The 13,181-nt window shown below is 36.2% G+C and overlaps 1 protein-coding gene across 1 annotated transcript; it reads right to left on the bottom strand.

Moving 5' to 3' along the window:
* Positions 1 to 1,008: 1,008 nt before the first annotated feature.
* Positions 1,009 to 12,628, bottom strand: LOC121883611 (phosphatidylcholine transfer protein). Its single transcript, XM_042391973.1, has 7 exons — positions 12,351 to 12,628; positions 8,069 to 8,314; positions 6,513 to 6,630; positions 4,543 to 4,622; positions 4,199 to 4,370; positions 3,426 to 3,493; positions 1,009 to 1,911 (listed from the first exon to the last, which is right to left on the bottom strand). The coding sequence occupies exons 2-7, from the start codon at positions 8,195 to 8,197 to the stop codon at positions 1,837 to 1,839; spliced, it is 642 nt and encodes a 213-aa protein (XP_042247907.1). The 5' UTR covers positions 8,198 to 8,314; positions 12,351 to 12,628; the 3' UTR covers positions 1,009 to 1,836.
* Between the last annotated feature and the right edge of the window lie 553 nt (positions 12,629 to 13,181).

The raw sequence follows: 13,181 nt of genomic DNA, 5'->3' as shown, positions 1-13,181 counted from the left end.
GACAATAATTTACAAAATGAACATAATGCTGTATTGCAGAACATTGAAACTAGCGATTGAGACCATAAATTCATTAGGAAAGTGTTTACTGAGGTAATAAATCAGCTAGCCTGGCTCATTAGCAGTCTGGTTTTACACAGCTGTGTTCCTCTTGAAATTAAATCCCTGATATAAAGTCGAAGCTACTTTTCAAGCTAGCCTTTGTTCCATTAGCCTTGACCACACAGTATATTTTCTCATAATGGGTTTCTTTCTGTGACTATTTTGTCACACACAGAAACAGACGTCACAAGAAGAGAAGCTAGGAGGCTAGCTGGCTAAAGTTTAGGTTTTAACACTAAATGAGGCATTCACATCACAAAAAGATACAAACATTCATAATGTCTTACTAGATCTTTAATATTTCTATTAGACCATGATAACGTATAACCTGCATATTGTCCAACAGCTGCACCTCCTCCTGGTCTGGCAATTTGTTGAGAAGAGTTGCTGAAGTGCTAAAAGTCAACTGTAACTGACATATTATAGTATTAATGAAGCGTTTTCTTAAGATATACAAAGTCTAATGTTCATCTTGAATATTCAGTGTTTTTAGATATGTTTTGGGCTGCAGCAATCATTTTATTCAGCACTTAAAAATTGATGTTAATTATAAAAATGTCTAAGGATTTTTGTATGGTCCAAAGGTTTAAGGTCAGTTTTTTCAAGTAGGGCTGCAACAAATGATTATTTTGATTATGGATTAATCTGCTAATATTTTTTCACAATTAATCATTAATGTAATTAGTTTCTAGTTTATTTAGTCTTCTATGATAGTAAAATAAGTTGGCTTTGGGAAACAGTGATCAACATTTTTGGACACTTTATAGACCAAACGATTGATTGATAATGAAAATAATTGTTAGTTGCAGCTCTAATCATTTTACTTATCTCTAATCATTATGCATCAGTGTGTAACAGTGGATGGTGTTGACTGGAATAGGCTACTGGACAAAATTAAACACACAGTTTAAAGTACTGAATCTTAAAGTTTTATTAATTATAATGACACAGCAATATTACACAGTAATAAGCTATTCATGACCAAATCAAATCCATAATTATCTGTATCAACTGATTGACAGAAATTATAGCCTGAGTCCAATACAATAGTATCCCAGATAGTGTATTTTTGGCTATATGCACCCATAATAAATCAGCAAAGAGGATTAAAACATGAATATTTGCATAAGTAATCGACTCTTTAAAAGGAAACACAAAAAAATCTATGAGGTAACATTCCTCTGAAAGTAAAGATTTGTCATTTGCTCATCATTGTAACAAGAGAATTCAAGTGAATTGAAATGGACAATGAATTTGAGGGATCCAGTGGAAACAAACACTGCATCGGCCACATTTAACATCTACAGGAAACAATTTTAAAACAAGAAGTAACTGGCATGAGGATAGTCATAGGACCTGTAATGTAAACTAATCATTGTTTCACCATGTAAGGCCTAAAATAATGAGTCTTTAATAAAATTTACCTTTTAAAATATTCCAGAAAAGCTCCCCCCACCCCCCAAACCCTGGAGTTTACAGTGATTGCACAGAAAAGACAATACAGTGTTTGTTCATACAGCACAATGGAACAGAATTGATTTCACACCAGCCTTTTAATGAGGGCGGCCGGTCATGCACATGCCTGAGCCAACAGCATGCTTCAACAAGAAGTAGCAGCCCACATCATGCCACATTCACTTACAATTTGATCATTAAACATCCCAAAACTAAAATAATAAAAAAATACAGATTATCAGAGCCCTTTAGCCTGAGCTAGTGTCCTGTCTGTTGCATTCATTTCTTCTGGCAGTAGTTGCTGTAATTGCTGCAGGCCTTCTGCATGTCTGTTAAGAAACCTGGAACCCCACTCTGTTAAAAAAAGAAAAACACAAGGATCATCTCTATCAATGATGTGACAGATGTGCAAAGAGGACCCACCCAGGAGGGGCACCGAAGAGAGGAACTGTTGACATCACCCTGAAAACACATCTGCTAACAATAATGGTGGAAAACCATAAAGCAGGCAGAGGGACAGGGCTCTCTGAGGCCTGCGAGTGAACCCTTTTAACATCATCTTTAAAGCCCATTATCAATGGTCTGTTTGAGCACTTCAACAATGAACATATGTTCATTTTGAAGACGATGACATGCTGGTGGGAAATGGTTTGAATTCCCTTTTCCCAATTGTTGGTCATAAATTTTATTCTTAATATGTTTTATCCTCAAAGTACTGAAAACAAATCTTTCACTGACACTCTCAGGCTTCTTCAAATGTGCATGTCATCTGTATATTGTCATTAGTTCTTCTTGTCTATGCTGGTCTTGAGTGATCTCTTCCTGACAAACTGACCTTGTATCAGGCTGTCCAACAATGGAAAAACAACCCTGTAACCCTGAACACAAACAGTGCCGTTAAAGCAAAAGTAACTCACTGGCTGCTGGCAGTAGTTTCATATTTAGCGTACAGATATGAAAGTGGGTTATGGTTAAAGTGAGTAAGAAACATTTCCCAGAATGTCAAAATATTCCTTGAACTTCTGTTTCTTGGAACACATAAACTTCTTTTTGAAAAAAAAAATGTGTCAGCCCACTTGGAAAGTATTTTCGTCTACCCTCAACCTTGTATCAAATAAATTCGCTTATCTAAGGGATTAACTTCAAGGTTATTCACAGAGCTTATCTGAAACTATAAAAATGCTGTAAAATCAGTTTGACCTCTGACTACAACTGCCTTTTTCTTATTTCTAACTTCCTTAATTCTACTTTGGCTGATTTGTTATTAGTTATGTTACTTGTGTCTGCTAAGTAACAACAAAAATTTTACACTACATCAGCAAAAAACACCATTTTATGCCTTTACCGCCACTGAGTTGTTGTTTTTTTAATACTCCCAGTCTATGTTTTTCTTTCCTGTCACACAAATCCTCTACTTTGCTAAGAAATATCTACAGACAAAGAGAGCTGACATAAACACATAAACTAAACCCAATTCTTTCTACACAAAATCATGCAAAAGTTTGAAGTTATAAATCTGGAATAAAATATTTCTCATAGACTCAAATCTGTGCTTGTAATGTCTTAGTGAAATCTGGATTCATAGGAATCAAACCAGTCATGTTAAGTTGTGGATTAGTGCTCCCTGAAAGGATATTTTCTGCATGTGACTCACTCTACAGTAACTAGTCAGGAGCAGTTGGCAGCGCTGCACCAGGAAGACCAGAGGCCCTTAAGCTACTTAACAGGATAATCAGGTTTTAAGAGGTTAGATGATTTTTGGTCAAACTGGAAATGATTTACACCTGCAGTGTGAGTGTCTATAGCAGTAAAAATAGGACGTCAACCTGCTGACATGAAGATGAGTAAAACAAAAGTGCAGCACTCACCTTAGCTGCCCAGTTCACCAGCCAGGTAGGAATCATGCCGCCAGGGTTGTCGAAGTAATTCATGAAAACTGAAACAAAGCACAAGTTCATTCTTCATGTTTTTCAATTTCAATTAGATGAGCAATTAGTTTTACAAATTATTGATTTATACTTTGAGCTATGAAATGTAAACAAAAGCTCAAGATGACATCTTCAAATTGCTTTATTTGTCCAAGAACCAAAATGCAAATGTTGAACTGGGCGATAATTCAATATTATAATATAATATATAATGTAATTATAAATAATATTATATTAATATTATATTATATAATATATCATCCTGTTACTTTCAGTGTAATCATATTGTGAAATGATAACATCGTGTTATTGTTTTACAAAATTCTGTTGTTTAATTTTATAATTCGGAAAAAATTGTAAAAAAAAGTTTTTGTTTTATGATGTAATGTATAACTGAGTTGGAAATCAACTTGTTTACCTTGTGATTTTGCCTATATTTGCCATATTATGATATATATTGACAACTGAAAAATATTCTAATTAATATTGTGATTGTGTGAATTTTTGTTTCACTTAGCACAACTGAAATACATTAAATTTACATATTTGAGAAGCTGAGACTGTTCGGCATTTGTGCTTGAATGACTTAAACAATCAATCAAATCTAAAAATTGTTGACCATTAACTTTCGATCAATCAAAGTATCAGCTGATGGTTTCAGCATTACTTTATATGCACTCACATATAGTGGTATTTGTCTCATCACGTGTTACCTTTAGTTCCAGAGGCGCCGTCGCTCTCCAAGGCGACGCTCTGCTTGTAATCCTTCACCCGCAGCACACCGCTCTTCTCTTCACACGCCGTTCCTGTGGAGCTTCTGGCCAGGATCACCCAGATCTTCCTGTTGTCCACAACCAGATCTCTCCGCTCCCTCATGTACACATACTGAGGTGCGGTCTGTTAGGGAAGACACTCTGTGACAGTATCTACAAGAGACAGTATCTCTTGTAGAAAATTGCTGATGTTCAAAGGGAAAAACAGTTAGAATCAATTTTTGTTTGCTCAAGAGATTCGCCTGTCTACTGACTGTAAATATAAGTTTGGACTTGAAGGATACGTCTCTGTTCGACAGAGGGAACGGGTATTTCACTTGCCAGTAGATTGCCTTCTGTCCATCAGACTCCATCTCATAGAGCTCTGCATAAAAATGACATAAACATTTAATAAAAAAGCTAAACATCAGCTGTAGATCGATGAAAAGTGGGTTAGTCTGTGATCTCTGAGGATATTTATACTGTGATATTCTCTAAAAGTTTGAGGCATGCACTGGAAATATTGTCCACATCTCATTGATTAAAGCAGGAAATATGCAAATAAAGACATTAATCAACAACGCTAGTCTCTTACAGCAGTGGGCTGCAGTGGTTTCATTGCAGTTTCTCATTATCCATATCAAATAAATTTGACAAACTGTACAACTGGAGGAAGAAACCATGTGAGACTTCAAAAGATCTCATCAACTGTTCTGTGTTATTATTTGTGTCACAGTACTTTACTCACTGCCAGCACTGGGTGCGACTGAGTTTTACAAAGCTTACTTTATCATTAAAAAATGAGCTGTTACCCTTAAAAAAAAAACTAAATAAACTGCTATTTTTCACCTTTTAGCTGGTTGTTCTTGAATAATTTGTTTCCAGATCACAGCAATATTGTTTGTATCCTTTACGTTAAATAGTGTTTTAACTGTAGTTCACACTGGTCAAGGAGAAAAAATAAAACATCTGGCATTTCTCTACACCATTCCTATCAATCAATATATTTCCTTGACGCTGTATACAAGCCCTTAGAATTTTAAGCCAATGGACTGTATTATAATTACTGCTTTTAGAGACAAGGCTTTGGCTAAAATCAAATGTCAGAAATTAAAAACTGGCCTCAACACCAAAATGTAATCAGTTAATCACAAATCTGCTCAACTGTCCTTTATATTTAAAGGAAAGTGTCTGAGATGTCCTCCTGAACAACTAACTTATTTACTAACTTACCTGCTGACTTACTAACTTGACTACTTACTACCTTATTTACCCACCAAGTTACTTACTACTTACTTACTAACTTAATTACTTACTTACTTACTAACTTAATTACTTACTTACTAACTAACTTACTTACTTCAGGACATAAACCTTACCAATTTGATGAGGAAAAATGACTTAACTAAAATTCTGGTGTAGTCCACATTATGTTATATATTCTCTAACAAGGAGACACTATAAAAATACTTTCTAGATCTGCTCAACTGTCAATTATATTTAAAGGAAAGTGTCTGAGATGTCCTGCTGAAAGACTAATTAACTCACTACCTAACTTACCTGCTTACTACTTAACTTACCTACTACTCACTTACAAACTTACTACCTAACTTACCTGCTTACTACTTACTAAATTACTTACTTACTTGCTACTTACTTAGTACTTGCTAACTTACTATTTACTTACTACTTTACTTACCTATTACTTACTTACTACTTACCTACTAACTGACTACTTACCTTACTTAGTACTTACTTACTACTTACTTACTAGTTTACTTCGGGACATAAATCTTACCGCCTTGATGAGGGAAAAGAACTAAACTAAAATTCTGGTGTAGTCCACATTATGGTCTATATTCTCTAACAAGGAGACACTATTAAACTACTTTAATATTCTGCTATCACCATAGACACCACTACGTTGGAGGAAAATGCTGCGTAAAAAACACATACATATTACTCCTGAGATTTCAAGCGTTAGCATAGGGTTCAGTGTGGATTTTTGTATTAGCATACAAGGCAGCTACAGTATATGACTACAGACTAGAGCTGCAACAGGTTACCTGCTGGTTACTGTAGAAGTGCATGAAGACAAGGATAGGATATGAGAATTAAGAGGGTTATTTAAGTGTGTGAAACCATGTTTGTATGTTGAGCCATATTTAAAGTTGAGAAAATCAAAGAAGGGACATAAAAATTAATTATGTGAATAGGAAGACTAATTCTTAGGCAGTTGATCTGGATGGCAGGGACAATGTTTATTTTTTTTTACCTTTCACATATCCATCCCAGTGTTTCCGATAGGCCAAGTCCATGTAGACATCTGCACACAGCTCTGCAGTGCAGGTGGCGAGCACACCAAAGACTTTATACTCATAAAGTCCAGTTTCCTGAAAACAGCACATGTAGGCTAAGTTCTCTCTTCCAAATGCAGGCCACACAGCACATCCACAGCACATATGTAACTAATCCCAAACCACACAACTCTGATTAGAGCCGGTCTGCGTTACGCCCTCTCTCACTGCGAGTGAGGAAGTGTGTTGGATTTGATTCAAAGGGGCCAGATAAAAGCATAAATATGCTTCTCGCACAATTAAATGTAAAAAGCTGAAACACTGAACTTCCAGTAATTGATTTTTTTTACCAAATTTATGCCTACTTAAAGAGAGAGGAAAGTCCCACCAAACTCCATTCACAAAAACAGCCATTTAATGTTACTTGGTTTTCTCCTGGGCAGTGGCAGAGAAACTAACATGACCTTAAGATGTTAAACCAAAACCATCTTTAGACATCACTGAAAACATCATCCTTTTGGGAATATAGTCATGTATTATTAGGACTTTCTGGAGATTTAAGAAGAGCTCCAGCCCTTTATTCCAAAAAAAGACAAATATGAGAAAACTTATTTGGGTGACTGTCTTGAACATAGTTTGAGTGTGCCAACTTCATTGAAATTAAGAAACTCAAAAGGTTTATTTAAGACACAAGATTGTTGGCAATAATGCAGAAAAAAAGTACATTACCAAGTTCTTAATATTTTTTATTGTAGATTTCCTAAATGTGCTTACAAGTGTCTTCAAATTTGCAGAACTTCCTTTTTTTTTACACTTGTTCCTATTTTTAGAAAGGCATGGGACAGGATAAACGCCAAAAATGGAAATGAACTCATTCTTCCTTTTATGTGCTTTATTTTCCTTATAGTTTGCCTTTTTAATGCTTCTATATCACTAAACATCAGTCAAAATTAATGGAAGCCAATGGAATATTAAGCTCAAAACTTGCCCACAAACAGCATTTTTATTTCAGGAAAGTTTTAATTATATTTGAATTTGATATTATTTAAACTGGATTTATTTTGATTTGTTCTAGTTTAGTTCAAAAAGGTATCTTGAGGCAGTATCTTGTGAGGTGTATGCCGAGTTGAAGAGTGGATCCTTCTGAATTCATAAATATATTCAATTAAGTTCAACAAGCTGTGAATATGAACACAAAGTCAAAGCAACGTTTAATTAAACGATTTCGAAATGGAGTTTGGTTTGACCGGTACAGCCGGTTTATGAGTCAAGAAACAACAGCAGCTCTCGCTCAGTTTCCGGATAATTCCCATGTTGGCCGCTAGGACAACACTGCTCATGTGTTTGTGAATGCTATCAATAAAAGATTTAAACTGAAGATAATAATGTCAAAACGGTTATGGGAGGAGAAGGAATGGAAATCGGTGATAACAGCGATGACAGGCGCTCTGTAGAGGAAGCCGCCGCTCATTCATTCAGTCAGTAGCAGCCGTCTTCCTGTTACAAAAGCGGCAGTTTTTTATTATTTGTGTACCTTGTCGAAAAGCCGGTAGATTTTCACTCCCATCGTCTCGGTGAAAAGCTCCCATCCTCCCTCCAGCTGCGGCTCGTCCAGCTCCCCCCACGCGCTCTGAAACTCCTCATCTGTAAACTGCAGCGACATGACGGCTCCTCTCACACAGCTGTCTCACAGCGGCGGTCACACAGCCAGCTTCCGGTCACAGCTTTCTCAATAAAACACCTCAGAATCACCGTATGCACAGTCCTGTATATATTCACACTGCACAGAGATGGGAAAAAAAACTTCTTATATTTGTCCTAAATTGCCCTTTTAGCTCCATTATATTTATATTTGTAATAAAGTCACCAGTTACTTTGCAGATTAAGATTTTACATACAAAATATATCTTATAAATCTGATACATTTTTACAGTTTAAACTAGTGATTCTCAAACTTTTTTCACATCAAGAACCCCTTAACTGACACAAATTAGACCACAGACCTCCTTCTGATAAGATTTTGTCCCAGTTTTTATGACATTAAAGTGAACAAAACAGTCATACATCCTGTCATTGTTCTACTTATGGATGCAATTATAGTTCAAATAAACGATTCCCCTTTGACCCCACTGTATTAAACTACTCAACACTGAATAAAGTCATTAAAATAAACTCCACCTCAACCCACCACAGCAGAAATGCTACTGCGGTATTAATATTATATATAATATAACATGGGCCAATTTCTGCATTGAGTACTTTTATTTTTGATACTTTATTTTAGCATTTTGCCAATAATATTTGTGTACCATTACTAGAGTAATATTTTCAATTAATTTACTTTTAATGGAGTAATATTACAGTCTGGTATACATTAACTTAAAAAAAGTCTGTTTCTATGCATTGCCTCTGTGCACCGCCTGTTGGCACCTACGTCCTATTGGACTCAAACTCAGCTTTATGGCGATTACTTATGTTGTCTGTCCTGACTAGATCCCTGCTTGTGTTGTATCAACTCTCAGATGTATGACAGTTTGGATAAAAGCATCTGCTGAATGAAATTGAAAGACTGTAACTTAAGTAAAGGGTCTAAATGTCTCCTCCGTCACTGCTGGTAAACTTCACGTCAAGTTTTGCCCTTTTAAAGAATTTCCTCCTTCACTCAACTCTGGATGAAAACGTTCTGTTCTTTACTCTGATACATTTTTAGTTTTCAGCAAAAGACAATCTCATAAAATATCACCTCTGTGTCACAGATCACAGAACAAATGTGAGAGCAGAGGTCAAGAAGACTCAGTCTTATACAGTGGACCTCCCCCCAAATTAAGAATAAAAAGTCCAACAAAAAACTGACTTAATTAAATAAAAAAATACCTATAATTGCGACAAAATAATGAAAAATAAAAGATACACAGCTGTCGTGTCTGATTAGACATCACAAATTCAATGTGATGATAATTTCTGTTTCAAAGTATGAAAATAAGTAATGATAGTGAGCTTAAAAATAATATGTACAACTATATCTCAAGAAATACTGATTATATCTAACTTTGCAAGCAGGAAAGTGAAGATGGTCAAAATGTCAAACTGATCCAAAGCCATACTAATAACAATAACTAGGATCCTTTACCTAAGCCCTCACTTAAAGGATCTGAGTACTTCTTCCAGCTATAGTATTAGTAATAGTATTAGTAATAGTAATAGTATTAGTATCAGTGCCAGTATTAGTTGCAGGTGGTGCAGATGTAGTTCAGACTGTAGCCTTGCATCATATTTTATCATTGTGTCAGATGTTTTAAATGTAAAATCTCAATATACAAAAACATCAGCTGTCAAATGAAGCAGAATAAAACATATATTTTATTCTAAAAAGTAGTAGAGAGATGACAGGAAATGAGAGAAGACAGAGTATTTTTTTAAAGTTTCACAAATGTAAATAAAAAGTGGAATACTACTTACTGTAGCCTACATTAGTGTGGTACTTGAATATATGTATTTAGTTACTTTGCACATATGAGCATTAGAAACAGTGAGAGAAAAAGAACATGCACTGAAGCCAGAAAACGCTCAGTAAGAAATACAGACTCAAATTATGAAAGACTAAAAGAACACAAAATGACATTAAATTAAAGGAAATTTGATTTAAATCAAATAAAAATCAACATTTTTAACTCTGAAAGAATGTCTGGAGGACTGCAGCATCTTGTTGGATGCTGCTGTTTAAAGCAATAGTCTTATACGTGTGATACATTTTATGTAAAGGTTTAAATTATAAACTCCATCTACTCCTACATGATATAGAGCCACATTTTTAATGACTATTTTTCCCGTCTTTGCTCAGTAGAACAGACTGCAGCCATACAGTTCTGTTTGCATGATGGAAGCGTATGAACACAAACGAGTCACATCCATCTGTCCTTAATGTTACAACCAGGATTAGATAAATCAAATCCTGTGACATAAAATCCTTGACTAATGATTAGCATGTTTCTGATTTGTTAGAAAGCGAAACAATGAATGCTCTGTCACTGTGTGTTCGTCATGGGAGTGGTTCGAATTCCAGCTAGCAGCTGAGCATGCTATGGGAAGCGGACGACAAACCAAAATCCCAGTTCACATTTGTTTGCGTGAGATAATCAGCGTTATGCAACAGGGTGAAATCCCTCAGCATAAGGGTGGGAATAAATAGTGTAAATTAAAGTGTAAACACTGTGATGCGGTTGCTGTTGAGGGATTTTGAAGGCTGAGCTTTTTAGCTTCAAAATTATACAAAATGACTTTTAAAATCAAGTTTGAAGGCTTGCTTTGGATTGAAGCGTCTGCCAAATAATGACAAAACATACTGGACGCTAGAGTCCTTTTCAGACATGGAATATATAACATTACCGGCTTCATGAAGCTGTTAAAGTCATGGCTTTCTGGCTTCATTCAGACATGAATGAAAGTTTACAGAAAGAGGCAATGCTCCTGTTATATTTGACACCTGTTGCATAAAACAGGGAGAAAGGTGAGTTAAAAATGTTTTAACAGCAAGTAACAAGACTGATTTTGTTCATTCACAAGCTGCATCACCGACAGTAAAACTTATTTTGCTGCTTTGTTGAAGCCTTAACTAATGATTCATACGGTTTCACTTCAGTTTAATGTTATTAGAGAGAGAATCCTGCTGCGTTTCACTGGATATTCACTTATTTAACAATTGGCATGAATGACAGTTGAAAATACAGGAAGGGCATGAGGTCTGATTGTTACTGAGGATGTACGAGGGGTTTTTTTATGTTAGAAGGTGCCACAAGATGCACTTTTCTCTCTTTCCCTGCATGTTTTACCTTGTGCTGCTGCAGCCTTTATGTTAAGCTGACAGCATTCAAGTCAGACTCGTACTGTGTTAAAATAGATGTTACCAGTTGTGCATTGAGATTGCAGTTGTGACTGTTATGTGAAAGTGAAATGGGACCAACATGGACCCACAACAACTGTTTACACTGGGGTCCCCTAACAGGTCAATAGGGCCTGGGTGATATGTTCCTTCATTACAAAGAGTAATGATTAATTAGTTAGTTCCTAAACAAACATTAGTTTGTTTAGAAAAGGCTCCAAACACAAATAACATTTTCAGTCTCTGGAGAGTAGTCCTGTGTAGGTCAGACGCTACTGAGCATGTGCAGGAATGCGGTTCTGTTTACAGCTTCACTAGCTTGTTATGCTACATATCACAACCGCTTTGGACTTTGTACTGAGAAATTTACAATGTGGCACAAAGCACAAGGAACAACTCTCTGGAGACTGAAAACATGATCGAAGTTTCAGTGGAAACTGCTTACTGTGATCACAGTTACAGTTTTATGGATCAAAAAAGCTCAGGACAGAATTATTCCTATTCAAGGGACAGTTTTTGGGGCTCAACACCCCAATAGTGGCGGCTGCAGGGGATGGCAGGGAGACGTCCCCAACTGGCCACTGACCCCCCACTGGAAGATGTACTGGGTAAAACATCAGTGAATGGTAGCTCCAGCTGATGACCCTTCAGCTGACCCCGTGTGCACCGGAGGAGGTGCAGCAGGCAAAGATGCCAGCCAGGAGGAACACCACCTGTACAACACGCTTTAAATAATTTGCTTATAGTAATCAATTAGTCCACTTACAGTGTTCATTTTGAGTCTTTTCATGCATGACAACATATGGAAAAAACATTTTAAACTATGGTAATTATATAATTTTTTTTACTTTAATCCCATGATACACATATGATATGTACTTAGCGGCTGCGGCACCATTATTGCCTCGCAGTAACCCGTCTACTTCCGGCTGATTACCTGAGGTTGGTGCTGCGTTCACAATGACGAGAAACAAAAAACGTCATCTCCTCGAAGCTCTTCACAAACCGCCAAAAACGAGCCAATGAGATGCAGCAGCGAAACAACAAGCAGTTGAAACAGCTGCACTGTATTCGTTTACTGTCTGTTTCATTACTTTATATTCATAATTGATAAAAATAGATTTCTGCACACTTAGATCTACGCAGTATTTCACTCTATTTTGAGCTTTCAGTCTATCAGACCTTCAACAGAGCAGAAATGATTCAATACTGAACAGGCAGGTAAAAACAACTAATCCCATTCTAATCATCGACAACATGCAACACACCTGTGCACACCCTGGTGGTAGAAGCTCCACCTCTTTGGGAATTGTAGTTTTTATGTGAGGCATACAAATGGAAGCCATACTGTTAATAGAACACAAACAAGACGTCCCCAAATATACGAATGGAAATAAGATGGTAATCTGCATGAGAAATAAAGAAGAGTTATAATAATCATCCGCTTATATTGATCAATTTGACCCGGACAGATGTGATCACTATAGGCGGTTTCCACTGTATTAGTCTTTGGAGCTGTTTCAAACTGACCAAATATCATAATCATAATGAAGGAACATGTTGCCCAGTGCAGCAGAATGACTCATAAATATGTTTTTAATGGTTTTTGGACAACAACCGAGGTTTACAACACAGGGGAATAAGATATATCAAGCTTTGGATAAACACTCAGTACTTGTTAGTAGGATGAGTTCATTGTTGGTTTGACTCCAAACACGAGATTTGCTGATAATAAGAAAAATATAGAAAAAATCGCCAGAGTCATCCT

The sequence above is a fragment of the Thunnus maccoyii genome, chromosome 18 (assembly GCF_910596095.1).
Source record: "Thunnus maccoyii chromosome 18, fThuMac1.1, whole genome shotgun sequence".
Taxonomy (NCBI): domain Eukaryota; kingdom Metazoa; phylum Chordata; class Actinopteri; order Scombriformes; family Scombridae; genus Thunnus; species Thunnus maccoyii.
This window is presented reverse-complemented; position numbering and strand designations above follow the sequence as displayed.